The sequence below is a fragment of the Mobula birostris genome, chromosome 10 (assembly GCF_030028105.1).
Source record: "Mobula birostris isolate sMobBir1 chromosome 10, sMobBir1.hap1, whole genome shotgun sequence".
In the NCBI taxonomy this organism is placed as follows: Eukaryota; Metazoa; Chordata; class Chondrichthyes; order Myliobatiformes; family Myliobatidae; genus Mobula; species Mobula birostris.
The window spans coordinates 55,779,315-55,796,672 of NC_092379.1; the positions used below are offsets into that span (position 1 = coordinate 55,779,315).

Sequence of the window (17,358 nt, forward strand, 5' to 3'; positions counted from 1 at the left end):
TTGTGTGCAGTTTTGGTCCCCTAATCTGAGGAAAGACATCCTTGCCATAGAGGGAGTACAGACAAGGTTCACCAGATTGATTCCTGGGATGGCAGGACTTTCATATGAAGAAAGACTGGATGAACTGGGCTTGTACTCGTTGGAATTTAGAAGATTGAGGGGGGATCTGATTGAAACATATAAGATCCTAAAGGGATTGGACAGGCTAGATGCAGGAAGATTGTTCCCGATGTTGGGGAAGTCCAGAGCAAGGGGTCACAGTTTGAGGATAGAGGGGAAGCCTTTTAGGACCGAGGTTAGGAAAAACTTCTTCACGCAGAGGGTGGTGAATCTGTGCAATTCTCTGCCACAGGAAACAGTTGAGGCCAGTTCATTGGCTATATTTAAGAGGGAATTAGATATGGCCCTTGTGGCTACGGGGGTCAGGGGGTATGGAGGGAAGGCTGGGGCGGTGTTCTGAGTTGGATGATCAGCCATGATCATAATAAATGGCGGTGCAGGCTCGAAGGGCCAAATGGCCTACTCCTGCACCTATTTTCTATGTTTCTACTCTTCTTGGGCACTGGCATAATTGTCGCCCTTTTGAAGCAAGTTGGAACTTCCAACTGCAGTAGTGAAAGATTGAAGATGTCCTTCAACACCCCTATCAGTTAGTTGGCACAGGTTTACAGAGCTTTACCAGGTAGCAGCTCTACCTCTCATCATCTTAGAGGTGTTATAAGAGGTGTTATAAGATGATGAGAGGTATTGATCCTGTGGATAGCCAGCCCCTTTTTCCCAGGGCTGAAATGGCCAACACATGGGAGCATAGGTTTAAGGCACTGGGAAATAGGGCAGAAGGGATGTCAGGGGCAAGTTTTTCATGCAGAGAGTGGTGGGTGCTTGGAATACACTGACAGCGACTGTGCCAGAAGCAGATACAATAGAGTCTTTTAAGAGACTCTGAGATATGTACATGGAGCTTAAAAAAATAGTGGGCTATGTGGTAGGGAAATTCGAGGCAAGTTCGAGTAGGTTACATGGTCAGCACAACATTGTGGGCCAAAGGGCCTGTAATGTGCTGCAGATTTCAATGTTCTATGTATACCAACAGGGCCTGACACCTTGCAAAAGTTCACACTCTCGAAAGACGTTCTGATGCCGGCCTCTGAGATAGAGATCACAGGGTGACCAGATGCTGCAGGGTGTGGTTTTATTCTCCCTTTCAAAGTATACATAAAAGGAGGAGAAGATGGCGGCGCGACGCAGCTTGCAGCGGCCACTCCAGTGAATGATATCTGTTGAGTGCCGTGCACAATCCTGTTCTGATGGTGACAGACATGAGAGCATGGAGGAACATCTGGTGAAACTTCTGAAATGCCTGCTTCACTGCTGCTGCTACTGTGTGATCCAGAATCTCCGGAGGGGAAGGCCCCGAGTCCTCGGCTTTGCTTGTTGCTCGGCGGCTGGGGGCGGGGGGGGGGGGGGGGGTCGTCAAAGCGCTCGGCAGTAAATGGTGCTCGGTGCTCAGTGTGGAGGGCTGGTCGGAGGCTCAAAGTTTTCAGACAGACTCAGAGTCGGCTGCAGTCGGGTGCGTCCAATGCATCAGCAAGTTTGCAGCGCTTGGAGCTTCATAGCAGAAACAGTTTCTCCCTTCTACCATCTGCGTGAGATGATGGGGCTATCGGGACTTGAGACTTTTTTTTAACCATGATCTGCTCTTTATCAAATTACAGTATTGCTTTGCACTGTTGTAACTATATGGTATATGGTATAACTATATGTGGTTTTGTCAGTTTAGTCTTGGTTTGTCCTGTGTTTCTGTGATATCTTTCTGGAGGAACATTGTACCATTTTTTAATGCATGCATTTCTAAATGACAATAAGCGAGGACTGAGTGTCCTCATAATCTAATCTTAAAAAAAAAGGCATTGAGCTCATCTGGGAGTGAAGCATTGCAGCCATTCATGATGATAGGTTTTACTTTGTAGGAAATAACAGCCCGCGAACCCTGCCAGAGCTGAAATGCGTTCAATTCAGTCTTGAGGGCCACAGATCTAGACCTCAGCAGACTATGAATCTCCTAGTTCATCCATGGTTTCTGATTCGGGTATTAGGATATATTCTCAAATCCACATGTCTTGATGAAGTCAGTGACAGTGATATTCATTCAGACTCACAGATGAATCCCTGAATACTGTCTAGTCCACTGACTCAAAGCAGCCCTGTAAGCGCTCCTCCCCCTCCCCTGTCGATACCTTCTTGGTTCTCACCACTGGTGCTGCAGACTTTAGTCTCTGTCTCTAAGCTGGAAGTAGAAGTCCTGCCAAATGATGGTGGTATAACAGTGGCCAAGTGTGGTGGCTCCTCTGGTTCTACAGGTGATATGCTGGTGGCCAATTTTCAGAGACTCTTCAAGCTGGCCTAATTGAAATCTCCCACAATGATAGGGAAAGCATCAGGGTGCGCAGTTTCATGCTTGCTGATTATGTTGCTCGGTTCCCCTGATGCTTGTCTAACACTGGTCTAAAGTGAAACGTACACCTCTATCAGGATATAATAAAATTGTGATAAAATTCAGGTAACAGATGTATAAATCTACATAAACTTCACTAAAATTGTTGATAAGATCCTACACAGGAAACCAGACCAACTAATACAGTCATGAGATTCATGGCCAGTTGGCAAATTAGATCCAACACTTTCTTTGTCATAAGAGACAGAGGGTTGTTTTTTCAGTGATTGGAAGCCTGTAACCAGTGGTGTAACAATGGAACCTGCTGAGACCCTTACTGTTTGTTACATGCATGAACTATTTGGAGATGAATACAAGAATGGATAATCCAAGTTTCCCTTAGAGTGGAGGAGGTTCAAGCATGCAAAATTGTGAGGGAAGAGACAAAGATAGGGAATAATTTTATATGGTTTACTCTAAGTGAATGGTTGAAATCTAAACTGCGTAGCCTGAGTAGTGTAGAGATGGAGAATCTCCAAGACTTAAGCAACCTTTCCACAATAACTTGTACTATCAAGGCACAGAAGGTTGTGGATCAAATGCTGATGTGGGTAGCGGATGGATATGAAAGCCAAAAGGATTGTTTCTGTGCTCTGAATTTTATGCTTTTGATGGTTTCAAGGTTGCATCAATAATTTGAAAACTAATTAAAACTAGTTTTACAGATGGAAGAATGGTTAAGTACAATTTAAAATCATGAATTATTTCCATGAAACAAGAAAACATAAACAGACACAATTTAGAGAGATACAACTCCATTACCAATAAAGAAGTGATTGATCCAGTATGTCCTTGCAACACTGCGATAGGAGCACATGTCCGTAGGCACCAAACACGGATCACTTTATCACAGCTGCCTACAGCAATCAATGTGTTCTCATAATTAACAGCCATATCAGAAATCTCCGCAGAGTGGCCACGAAGAGTAGACAGAAGACGCCCATCATCAGTGGCCCAAATCTTCACCAGACAATCATCTGAACCCTAGAATGAAGAGAATAAATCTCAAAATTCAGATGTGCATCATTTAAGCAAATTACCCATTACTGAACCAATCACATCACTCAAACTTTAATAATGTAATCCCTAGTTACTACACAGATGCCATGAAACTAAATTTTCATTCAATTTTGCAGACTTATCAAAAACACAGATTCTGCACATGCTGGAAATCCAGAGACAGACAGACAGACAGACAGACAGACACACACACACACACACAAATGGTGGAGGAACTCAGCGGGTCAGGCAACATCCATGAAAATGAATAAAAGTCGACCTTTCAGGCCAAGACCTTTCATCAGGACTGGAAAGGAAGGGATAAGATCCCAGGGGAGAGGAGAAGATGATAGGTAACTGGGAAAGGTAAAGAGCAAGAGAAGAAGGATTCTGATAGCACAAGACAGTGGACCATGGGAGAAAGGGAAGGAGAGGGCCACCAGGGGTAGAGTGAGGAATAGGAGAAGAGGGCACAGAGAGAGGAAAAGAAAAAAAATTTACCAGGACAAATCGATCTTCATGCCATTAGATTGGAGACTACCTAGATAGAATATGAAGATTTGCTCCTCCACTCTGATAGTGGCCTCATCATGGCAGAAGAGGAGGCCATGATCCAACATGTCAAAACAGGAATGGGGATAATAATTAAAATGGTTGGCCACAGGGAAATTCCTCTTTTGGCGAATGGAGCGTCATAGCCCTGAAAACAATGGGTAGTAGAAGAAGGAGGCGGAACCATGAGGGAGCTGGGGGAGGGGATAGAGTGAAATAGGGATAGAGGAAGGGAGGGGGAGGGAATTACCGGAAGTTGGAGAATTCTATGTTTTGAATTTAGAATCCTATATTCTACCCATCGTTTGCAGGGCTATGACGTCAATGCTTCCCCTCCCCCACCCCTTTGTCTTTCAAATTACTGGTCTTTCAACTGAAGCTACAAGCATTCTTCAAATCCTTCGCCATCTTTCATTCTTCAGTCCTGACGAAGGGTTCCGGCCCGAAACGTCGACTCATCGTTTCTAACTGATGCTGCCCGACCTGCTGAGATCATCCAGCGTACTGAAAGTCTTCCCTTGAAAAACCAGCTGGAACATTACTTAAATTATTGGTAGAAATCCATTTGTTGAGTTTCAGTTTCTAAGTAATTAGAATTGGGCAGGAGAGAAACACATCTCAACATCCAAAAACACATCAGCTTTTGCACTTCAAGAACTTTTCACTTCATTTCTCAATGTAAACAAGCTTTTAGCCCCTTTCTCTCACTAGCCCATTTTAATACATCTGTGTAATTCATCTCAACCTTTCAATGTGGCAGGTTTTCATACTGATAAATCCATGTTTTAGTTCCAAATTATTTATAGTTCAACACAAGCTTTACTGAAATTTTAAACATCTTAATTCGATCAGAAATTCTACAAAATTTGTTCTATCATAAAGGCATAGGAATTCAGATTTTTAGTTCTGAAAGGGACATGCAATTTAGCAATAGATTGACACTGGTATACAGTATAATGCACAAACCACACAATGCATAAAATAGATCAATTCCAAAAAATATTCAATTTATCAATTTAAATTTTTCTTAAACAGGTTGTTGCATTGATTCACCTCATCATTAATCAGAATTCTCACCAAAGTCCATTTCTAAATACTTGTTATGCTTTTTATTGATATATGCCCAATAGGCTTTTCACCATGGGATTGCTCACCGTGAAAATTCTCCTCCCTGTACGATCAAAAGCTACACAGTATACAGAGGAAAGATGCCCAAGTATCCGCTTGTACATTTTCACATGTTGATAAGCCACAACAGGAAAAACATAGCTATGCCGTCCACATCCTGTCAGTTGTTTTGCAGTAGTAATATTCACTGAAATCAATAACAAAATTCTAATGAGTTTCATGTAATCAAAAATACAAAAGTCAATTTAATAGCAAAGGCAAAATAAAACATTCTCTGCTTGCATTTTTTCTTTTCAATATACCAAGAGTCTGTAATGTGGCACACTGCACATAAATGCATTGTGTGTCCATTATGTGCCTTACCTGTTCCATTAAAATTAAGTTACTGTTCTCTATTGCACTGGACCCTCTCATGAAATCATAAACCTGTACAGCACAGAAACAGGCCATTCAGCTAATATGTGCCGATCAGTAGGCACCCTTCCGCATTAATGCGAACACCTAACACTTGATCATAGTCTTCTATGACAGTGATCTAATTGTTCCTACAGACATTTCGTAACTGCTGTCACAGTAACTCATCTTCAATCACTCTTTTAGGCAATGCATTCCAGGTACAGTTTTAGGCATGTATATTGGTTGGAATTATGTTTTAGGCATCACCGAGTCATGGCTGAAAGAAGGCCACAGCTGGGAGCTTCAAAGGATATAATTTATAATGAAAGGACAGGCAGGAAGGCAGAGGTGGTGGTGTGGCTCTGTTGGTAACCAATTGCATTACACCTTCAGAAAGATGTGACATAGGGTCGGAGAATGATGGAACTTTGCGGGTGGTGTTAAGAAAGTGCAAGGGTGAAAAAAACATTACAGGATTCAAATATAGGCCTCCAAGTAGCAGCCGAGGTGTAGGGTTAAGACTGCAAAGGGAGCTGGAAATGGCATGTAATAATGGTAATGTCACAATTGTAATGGGGGACTTCAATATGCAAGGGGATTGGGAAAATTAGGTCGGTGCTGGATCACAAAAGGGAATTTGTTGAATGTCTACCAGATGGTTTTTAGAGCGGCTTGTGCTTCAGCCTATAAGACTGTAAGACCATAAGATATAGGAGCAGAAGTAGGCCATTTGGCCCATCAGGTCTGCTCCACCATTCAATCATGGGCTGATCCAATTCTTCCAGTCATCCCCACTCCCCTGCTTTCTCCCCATACCCTTTGATGCCCTGGCTAATCAGGAACCTATCTATCTCTGCCTTAAATGCACCCAATAACTTGACTTCCACAGCTGCTCGTAGCAACAAATTCCACAGGTTTACTACCCTCTGACTACCCTACTCAGGGAAGAACTATTTAAGATAGGGTGTTGTGTCATAACCCAGATCTTAGGTGAGAGTTGATATTGGACCACTGGAAAATGATGCTGGTGAGGTAGTAATGGGGGACAAAGAAATGGCAGAAGAACTTCATGAGTACTTTGCATCAGTCTTCACTGCAGAAGACACTAGCAGTGTGCCAAATGTCCGTGAGTGTCAGGAAGCAATAGTGAGTGCCATTGCTATTACAAAGAAAAAAATGTAGGGAAACTGAAAGGTCTTAAGTTAGATAAGTCACCTGGACCAGATGGACTACATCCCAGAGTCCTGAGACAGCTTACTGAGAGATAACAGATGCATTGGTCATGATCTTTCAAGAATCACTGGCATGGTCCCAGAGGACTGGAAATTTACAAATGTCACTCCACTCTTTAAGAATGGAAGAAGGCAAAAGAAAGGAAATTATACGGCAATTAGCCCAATCTCAATGGTTAGGAAAGTGTTGGAATCTATTATTAAGGATTAGGTTTTAGGGTACTTGGAGTCTGCAGATAATGAACATCAAGCTGAACTGAATATGGACTCTTGATTTTGTTTTATATTCTGTGTTGGCATTTGTTCTTTCTTATTGCCAATTACACAATTTGCTTTTTTGCACATTGAGGGTAGAGTTGATGCTTTACTTTGAACAGGTTCCATGGTTTTCTTTGTTTCATGGCTTTCTGTGGAGAAGATAAATCTCAGGGTTGTAACACACACAAAATGATGGAGGAAATCAGCAGGCCAGGCAGCATCTATAGAAAAGAGTAAACAGTGAATGTTTTGGGCCGAAACCCTTCAGCAGGCTCAGGGCTGTATACTGCTTTCATACTTTGATAATAAATGTACTTTGAATCCTCTAAAGTACATTAAATTGCGTCAATTTCTCTGTCCTCATTAATATACTGTGTGACTTCCTTAAAGAATTCAATAAAACTAGTCAGACAAGATTGTCCTTGGCAAAGCCATATATTACCCATCAATCCACTTTGTCAATTCTTCCAGTAGGTTTTCCACTAAGGGGGAGGAGAAGATGGCAGCGCAACGCAGCGTGCGCGGCCGCTCCGAAATGATATCATATGTGTTAACTAGGGGCTGTGCACAATCCTGATTTGATGGAGACAGACGCGAGAAGCACAGAGGAACATCTGGAGAAACTTCTGAAATGCCTGCTTCGCTGCCGCTGCTACTGTGCGATCGAGAATCTCCGGGAGGAGGGCCCCAAATCCTCAGCTTTGCCTATTGCCTGTTGCCGGGGCCGGGGTCGAAGCGCTTGGCAGAGATGGTGCTCGGTGTCGGAGGGCTGATCGGAGGCTCGGAGTTTTCAGACGGACTCAAGAGTCGGCTGTGGTCGGGTGCTTCCAGGATGTTGCATCGGCAAGTTTGCGGCACTGGAAGCTCACGGCAGGAAGAGTTCTTTTTCCCTTCCTTCTACCGTCTGTGTGAAATGATGGGACTCTCGAGAGACTTTAAGACTTGTTTTTAACCATGCCCATGGACTGTTCTTCATCAAATTACGGTATTGCTTTGCACTGTTGTAACTATATGTTACAATTATGTGGTTTTGTCAGTTTTTCAGTCAGTTTGTCTTGTGTTTCTGTTATATCATTCTGGAGGAACACTGTATCATTTCTTAATGCATGCATTACTAAATGACAATAAAAGGGGACTGCGTGTCCTCATAATCTAATCTAATCTAATAATCTAATCCTCCTACCAGTGATGTTAGACTCAGATCTACAGTTACCCAGCTTGCCCCTGCTGCCTTTCTTGGAAAAAGGGTATCACGTTGGCTGTCTTCCAATCATCTGGTACCACACTAGTATCCAGCATAGATTTAGAAATCTCAGAGCCACAGCAATCTTTTTTTTGCCGTATAGTATTCTGCTTCAATAAAACCCAAATGCTTTGATTTTTTCCCCCATAACTGGCTATCTGAAATGCCTGTACACATGTCAGTAATAGTAGACTAAATCATCCTGGCCTAAACTCACAATGTTTCATCAGACCAACATCAATCCCCACCAATCTGTTATAATTGGGTCAGTAGCCAGTAATCAAGCTCAAAAATAATTTATTACAACACTTTAACCTAGAAGTGTATAGTTAATAAACTAATCCAAATCCCCAGAGTCCAGAAATTGCTTGAAAGAATTGACACAAAAGAATTCCTAAATACTTAGAAACATGTACTTGCATGAATAAACATTATAAAACAAATAACAGAAAATTGACTATTTATTCCTATGTAGCCTCTCAATTTCTTTGATTTTCAATATTCTGTAACCCAGTTTCATTTTCCTTACTACCGGTGGTTCTTCACCACTATCATCAGATCCTGCAAGCTTTAAGTTGTTTTGTTCATAAATTCTGGGAATGAAAGGTGTGCCTCAGTGCTGTTTGTCTTCTATATTAATAATTTGAGTGATCATGTGATAAACTGGATCAGCAAATTAGTGAATGACACCCCCCAAGACTGGGGGCATAGTTAAAAAGAGACAAAGGCTGTCACAACTTGCAGACGGATCTGGACCAGCTGGGAAAATGGGCTAAAAAAATGGCAGATAGAATTTAATGTAGAGAAGTGTGAGGTGTTGCACAAATCAGGGTAAGACCTGCACAATGTATGGTAAAGCACTGAGTATAGTAGAACAAAGGGATCTGCGAATACATATCCATAATTCCTAGAAAGTGGTGTCACAGGTAGATAGGGTCATAAGGAGACCTTTTTGCACATTAACCTTCATAAATCAGAGCACTGAGTACAGAGGTTGGGATGTTATGTTGAAGTTGTATAAAACAGTTGGTGTTGCCAAATTTGAAGTATTGTGTGCAGTTCTGGTCACCTACCTACTGGACAGGTATCGATTAAAATTGAAAGGATACAGAGAACTGATGCTGCTGGGACTCAAGAACTTCAGTTATAGAGAAAGGTTAAATAGATTAGGATTTTATGCCCTGGAGCACAAGAGAAGGAGTGGAGATTTAATAGAGGTATACAAGATCATGTGGGACTAGAACTAGAGATCACATGTTAAGGGTGAAAAAAGGTAAGATTAAGGGGAACCTGAGGGTGAACTTCTTAACTCAGAGGGTAATATGAGTAGAACAAGCTGCCAGTGGAAGTGGTGACTACAGGTTTGATAAGAGGGACATGGAGTTCTATGGTCAATGGAATGAGGCAGATCAAGATGTCAGCACGGACTAGATGGGCTGAAAGGCCTGTTTCTGTGCTATACTGCTCTATGACGCCAAGTGCCAATCAAGACTAAAGAATACTGCTGCATAGAGGAATTTGGGTGTGCATGTAACATTTAACTAGCACAAATTAACACAAAAATTATAGTAAAATAGTTGGCTGAGGAAATACATTAAGTGAAACAGGATCAGATAATCCCAGAAATATTTCACATTTCCAACAATTTCTTATTGAGACATTCTGTGAGCAGGGTGATCCATCTATGGAAACTCACAGAACACAGAACAGTAATAGGGTGCTACAGTCGTGTAGCAGTTAGCATGATACTATTACAGCTCGGTGCATCGAGTTCAATTCTGACATCTCTAACGAGATTGTGCGTTTCTTTCTATGAGCATGGAGATGCTCCAGTTTCCTCCCACAGTCAAAAGATGCACAGGTTAATTAGTCTTCGTAAGTTGTCCTGTGATTAGGCTAGGGTTAAATAGGTGGGTTGCTGGGTGGTGTGGCTTTGGGCCGGAAGAGCCTGTTCTGCGCTGTATCTTAATAAATGAAGTAAGGTATGGTAACAGGGCCTTGAGTACACAAGTAAAATTTTACTTACTAGTACTAGTTATACTAGTAATTAAAATTTTATTAGTCTCTTCTGCCTACACATCTGTTCATATACCTATCTAAAAGCCTGTTAAACACCTCAGTCACATTTGCCTCCACCATCACCCCTAGCAGTGCATTCCAGGCAGCTCTCAACAGTATAAAAAAAGAATTGGCCCACACATCTTTTGAAATTATACCCCTCTTAGCTTAAATACATGCAGACTATAGTATTAGACATTTCAACCCTGGAAAAAGATATTAGTTGTCTATGCTATCTATGCCATCGAACTTATAAACTTCTATCAAGATCAAGAGAAAATCTACAGATGCTGGAAATCCAGGCAACACACATAAAATGCTAGAACTCAGCAGGCCAGCCAGCATATATGGAAAAAGATACAGTTGATGTTTTGCACCGAGAACCTTCAGCAGGACTACTTCCCCCTCCCACCCCCCCATAGATGCTGCCTGGCCTGCTAAGTTCCTTCATCTTGTGTGTTGCTTAAACTTCTATTAGGGTTCCCTTCTGCCCGCATGAGCACAGAGAAAGCAACCCAGAGGACTTAACAAGGGCAATATCAAATGGAATATAACATAGTATTGGAATATCTGCAAAATTATTGAGAAAATCTTTTTAAAGGAGCAAAGACTGGCTGAAATAAATGAGGAGGAAATAATTGAAACTAAACAAGTATAAAACAAGACAATAAAGCAACCCAATAAAGATAATGGGCAAATGGGAGAGGGTGGATACTTTCTTAAGATATAATTGCTTTACAGAAAGTTATAATTGATGGCAAAAGGCTGACAAGTACCCTGGACTTGATAGCTTCTATTCTACAGCTTTAAAATAAGTGACCCCACGGATTATGAATATATTGGTCAAGCATTTGCAAAATTATCTATATACTGCAAAGGTCTACCCCGATTGAAAATCCACAAATGTAACACCCCAATTCCAGAAAGATGGGAGACAGAAAGCAAAAAAATTATAGACAAGTTAATTTAACATTTATCAGTGGAGTAAAAAATACTAGAATCCATTATGTAGAAGCACATACAGAAAATAAAAATACGTACAGAAATCCATTCTTACTCTAATGAAAACAAGCCAGATTTTTGATGTAACAAACAGATTGAATATGGGGTATAATTAAATGTTGTGTACGTGAATGTCCAAGAAGAATTTGATAAGGTACCACACAAGATTCTGTTCATTGTATTGATGGTAACATACTGACATGGATACGAGAATTACAAATGAAATCAGTTAGTAGGGTGACAGAGAGATCCATTCTGGGACTCTGCTTACCACTGAAGACTACCCATCCTCTGACCTGCTCTAGTAGGACTAACTAAATTTCACCCACCTCCAAAAATACACTCATGGATGTACTGGAAATACCATAAACTTCATAGGAAGGTAGTTACATTCTATCTTTCTGGAGTTGATCACTACCTCATACTTATGTGGTACTAATTTTATTCTCCACTTGCAAGCCTATGCTTAAGCTTTTGAATAGGTCTTGCCAAACACTGACTGCGAACCAAAGAGGCAATGTAGCCTTCATGAGCCTCACTGTCATTTACACTCCCTTCCAATTTTGTAATGCAAAAACAAATGCGGATGTATGTATCAACTGTAGAGATTTTTATAAAAAATTTCCAATAACCTTTCCAACTTACCAATATTTGGAGATTTTCCGTAATTGACAGGTAGTTCTGGTGGTCTTCCACGATGAAGGGCAGCAAAGGCCGAACCTTTCCACAATACATGTTTGCAATCTGTAGATGTAACAAAAAGCAACATTTAATTCGGAACACACAAGTGTTAATGACAAGGCTTGCATTTATGCACTTGAGAAGATGGCAAAGAGCCAAATTCAGTAATGAGTACTCCCAGTGCTATCAAAGAACTCCAGAACTCTGAACACTGAAGGGTCAGTGGTACACTTCCAAGCCAGCATAGTAGTAACTTGCAGGGTTATTGAACTATTGTAATCCCAGCTTTCTAAATGGTTGGAAAGTGCCAGATCAAATTCTTAACCATACTTACTTACTACCACCACCATGGGATGTGTTGGAGCAGACACAGAGCATTTTTAAGGTGGATGGAGAGCAGCCAGAGGTTGTGGTGCACATTGGCACCAAGGATATAGGTAAAAAGAGGGATGTGGTCAGCCTAATGAGTATAGAGTGTGAGGAAAGACAGAAAAGCAACACCCCAAAGGTAAACAACAGGAATTCTGCAGATGCTGGAAATTCAAGCAACTTTGATGTGTATTACCCCAAAGGTAGTAACTTTTGAGTTATGCTAGTGCCATGTGCTTGTCAAGGCAGAAATAAAATAATACAAGAGATGAATCTGCAGCTGAGGAGCTGGTGTGGTGGGGGGAGGGGGGAGAAACAGGGTTTCAGGTTTTTCAAATCATTGAAAACTCTTCTGAACTGGGGCAACTTGTACAAGAGAGATGGGCTGCATCTCAGCTGGAGGAAAACCAATAATTCGTTGATGCTACTTGGAAGGGTTTAAACGAGTTTAACGGGGGATGGGAACCAAAGCACCAGGTCAGAAAGTGAAGAGAATGAGAGGAAGGTAGACGTCAGGACCTAAGAAAGATAGACGTAAATAATATAGACCTATCTCTAAGAAAGAACAAGGTAATACACACAATTGAATGGATAGGTTGAAATTTGTTTATTTTAATGCTGAGTGGTAAGGGTAAGAGTGAATAAGTTTGGTACATCAATACATGAGACTATGATTCTGTAGCCATTACAGAAACTTAGTTGAGAGATGCACTGGATTGTTTTGATGTTTTACTTTTTAAAAAGTGGAGAAGATAAAAGACGGTCTTGGAGTTGCACTATTAATCAGTCCATATCAAGTTGCAGTCAGTCCAAGCACCGAGTCCAAATACGAGTTAATTCTACCCCATCCAAACACCTTCACAAATAGTTTTCCTACCACTGAGTCTACATGGGTACAACTCAAAAATAAGAAAGGTGCAATCACTCTGATGGGATTATAGTACAGACCCCAGAAGAGTCACAGAGACATTGAGGAGCAATTGCGCAGGCAGATTAGGAAAAGAGTGTAAAAGTAGGGCTGGTGAGTGGGGAACATCAATTTCCCCAATAGAGACTGGGACTTCCTTAGTCCAAGACATTAAATTGGACAGAATTTGTTAGGTGCATCCAGGACAGTTTCAAAAATGAGCATGTAGATAGTCCAACTAGAGGAAGGGTCATACTGCACCTGGAATTGGGAAATGAGCCTAGCTAGGTAACTATAGCCTTGGGCTATAGGGGGCTCTGGACAAAGGTACTGTAGTACCTTTGATGTCTGGCATGCTGCTCCCTACCAGACAGGGTGGACGGGCATCACCGGTACTCATCCATCTCCTAAATCTCTCACGTGTTGGCTCCAAGCGCCACATCCCGGTAAACTGCTTCAGCTGGCGGGCTAAACCACTTGAGGGGGCAGTGTTAACACAGCACCACTGGGAGAATAACTTCCATGATGAAGTCACCAGTCGGGGAGGAAAGGTTCTCAGATGAACTATAACAGCCACGTGTTCACGACCAAGGCAAGACACCTAGTTGGAGGAAATCGGCTGTGGTCAAACCTGGAGAGGGATGGGCTCCACCAGGTTTCAGATGGCCAAGAAATGCCGCATGATGTGCACACCAAAAAGCAACTTCATACCGGATCGGTCGCAGCCCAGGTTACCAACGACCGCGTGAACCGTTTCACACCAGGGCAGACGTGACAAATGTGCTACTGGTGATTTGACACAGAAGATCTGTGGCAGAGAGAACATCACAATCGCCACATAGAATGTAAGAACGCTGAACCAAGCAGGGAAACTCAAGGGACTCACGCATGAGATGGAAAGGCACCTCCTTGGACTCTGTGAAGCCAGATGGCTATACGCTGGAAAAGTGCATTTTGAGGAAGGACACGTACTCTATTATACCAGAGAAGAGAACAGACATGAAAATGGCGTAGGGTTCCTAGTCAACAAATCCATCAAGAACGCTGTCCTAGGATGCCAACCAGTGTCAAGCACACTCATGACCATCCGCCTGCAGGTAAAGTCATTTAACAACACAGTGGTACAAGCCTACGCCCCAACAACAGACTACGACTATGAACACATTGAAGGATTCTACAAGAAACTACAAGATGTCATCCACAAGGTGGACAAAAAAGATATTTTGATCATTCAGGGCGACTGGAATGCCAAGGTAGGCAGAGACGCACAGGATGAGTACGGAGATCTCATCGGCTCCTCATGCAATGACACCTCCAATGAGAGGGGACTACGCCTGCTGGAATTTGCCAGTTATAACAACATGGTGCTGTCGAACACACTTGCAGAGCACAGAGCCTCCCGAAGATGGATCTGGCATGCCCCCAATGGTCAACATTCTGGTGCAAAGACGGCACTAATCTGGCATGAACAGACCGAAGACCAGAACATTCCCAGGGCAGTGACCATGACCTTGTCATGATGAACATCAGAGTGCGCTTGAGGAGAATCAACAAGCCAAAAAACAGCCGGCTGAGATTCGACCTTGAAAAATTGAAAGACCCCGCCATCTCTGAAGAATTTCAGACAGCAATTGGGGGAAAGTTTGCACCAATACTCCTCCTTGATGAAGACCTGGAGACCACCACAAATAACTTTAACACGGTGATGACGGAAACAGCAAGCAAGATTCTGGGGAAAAGCTGCCGCAAGTCTAAACCATGGGTCACTAACAAGATACTGGGTATGTGTGACACAAGAAGGAAATTAAAGAAAGTTAAAAACACAGCAGAGGGAAGAACAGAATACAGGAAAATCAACAAGGAAATCAAGAGGGAAATGAAGGAAGCAAAGCAAAGATGAATAGCCGAACAATGTGCGGACATTGAAGACAGCCTCTCCAACAATAACTCAAAGAAGGCGTTCCAACTGGTGAAAGATCTTACCAAAGAAAAACAAGCCAAAGTGAACACCATCCAAGACAAAAATGGCAAAAGTCTCACAGAAAAAAAGGAAATAATGGAAAGGTGGACAGAGTACTCTTCAGAACTGAACACCTACCAGAGCAAAGGGGATCCATGCGTGCTGAATGTGCAGGGATCTTCCAATGAGGATGACTATCCAATCATGCGTGAAGAAGTTGAAGCCACAGTACGATCACTGAAGTGCGGGAAGTCAGCAGGACTTGACAACATCCCGGTTGAACTGCTGAAGCATGGAGGAGAGGCCACGATAGGCATGCTTACTACCATCTGCAAGAAGATCTGGCAGACAGGTGAATGGCCGACACCTTGGACTCAGTCGCTGATCACTGTGCTTCCCAAGAAAGGCAATCTCCAACTTTCCCAGAATTACCGTACCATCAGTTTGATCACCCATGTAAGCAAGGTAATGCTCAGAATCATCTTGAACGGACTGACACCTCAGGCAGAAGACATCATTGCCGAGGAACAAGCAGGCTTCCGTAAGGGCAGAAGCACCACTGAGCAGAGTTTCAACCTCCACACCCTCTGTGAGAAACACCTTCAGCACCAGAGAGAGTTCTACCACATCTTGGGGTGTATAGGGAATCAGGGAGGGGTAGCACCTCTGGTGGGGGACATGTCACGTCCTCTTCAAGGCGGTTAGTCCACCTTTGGTCCCCACCTGGCACTCAGCTCTCACCTGTGGCTCCTCGTAGCTGTTTGCATGTAACAGCTGCCACACCCCGGGCAGCCAATGGGTCTCAAACCCTCGGTGAGATAGGGAGATGTCTATCTTAGCACGTGAAGACAGACTCCGGTGGACTGAGCGGACGAGACCAGTGGAAGGTCCAACGGTCAAGAAGGTGATCTCTGCAAGCGTCGTGGAATGTGTAGAGCATGACAAGACACAGAAGATGTCCTGATCATCCACTGCACCTAGTCTCATCTCCAGCAGTCTTGACTGTTGTCTTGCCACTGGATCCAGATGGGAATTGGAAAGGGAGAGTGAGGCTGAAGCTGCGCAACCCTCCCTCACTTAAATCCAAATCAAGCGCTAGCCTCGACACCATAAATGGTGTCGAGGTCTTCATCGATGGAACGATGGACGGACCTAATAGACTGCAAGAAGGCGTTTGACAGAATCTGGCACGATGCCTTATGGGCCACCATGAAGAAATTCAACATTGGGCAGAAGGTGACCCATACAATCCATCAGCTTTACTCCAAGGCAACCAGTGCAGTACTCGCTCAGGGCACCATCGGGGAGTGGTTCCATACCTCTGTATGAGTCCGTCAGGGCTGCCTCCTCTCCTCCACTCTCTTCAACGTCTTCCTGGAATGAATCATAAGTGCTGCCCTTGAAGGTCATGTGGGTACAATCAGCATCGGAAGGAGGAACATCACAAACTTAAGATTTGCTGACAACATTGATGGACTTGCAGGAAAAGAGGACGAACTGGCCAACCTGGTCAGCCATCTTGACAGAGCCTCCACAAAGTTTGGAATGAAAATAAGTGCTGAGAAAACCAAGCTCATGGCAAATGCCAATGGTGCCATCACAACAGACATCTCAGTCCATGGTCAGAAACTCAAGACACTGCAGCAGTTCAAATACCTGGGAGTAATTATCAGTGATGAAGGATCTGGCAAGAACCGCACAGACAATGACTGCACTATCAACACTAGGACAATATGGAGGGACAGCAACATCACCATGAAGTACAAGATCAGACTCTTGCATGTATTGGTTCTTCTCCATCTTCCTTTAAGCATGTGAGACATGGACCCTCACAGCAGAGCTACAGAGAAAGATTCAGGCTTTGGAAATGAGACGCTATCGCAACATCTTGGGCATCTCATACCTGGACCACATCACAAACCAGCAGGTCCGCAAGACCATCCAGCACCATATTGGCCCCCATGAAGACCTTCTCACAACTGTGAAGAAAAGAAAGCTGAGATGGTACGGCTGACCTTGCAAAGACTGTTCTACAAGGAACTGTGGAGGGGAAAAGAAGGAGAGGTAGACAGAGGAAAA

The 17,358-nt window shown here is 43.0% G+C and overlaps 1 protein-coding gene across 20 annotated transcripts in view; it reads right to left on the reverse strand.

The window, feature by feature from the left end:
- Positions 1 to 17,358, reverse strand: part of brwd3 (bromodomain and WD repeat domain containing 3) — a 302,860-nt gene that overhangs the window by 270,795 nt on the left and 14,707 nt on the right. For all 20 annotated transcript variants that reach the window (XR_011887509.1, XR_011887508.1, XM_072270315.1 and 17 more), the window contains exons 6-8: positions 12,008 to 12,106; positions 5,200 to 5,360; positions 3,257 to 3,478 (exon numbers count right to left, since the gene is read on the reverse strand). Coding sequence is in view for 18 of the 20 variants with exons in the window: in XM_072270315.1 (XP_072126416.1) it covers positions 3,257 to 3,478; positions 5,200 to 5,360; positions 12,008 to 12,106 (482 nt within the window). In the remaining 2 variants the exon portion in view is untranslated. The remainder of the gene's footprint in view (positions 1 to 3,256; positions 3,479 to 5,199; positions 5,361 to 12,007; positions 12,107 to 17,358) is intronic.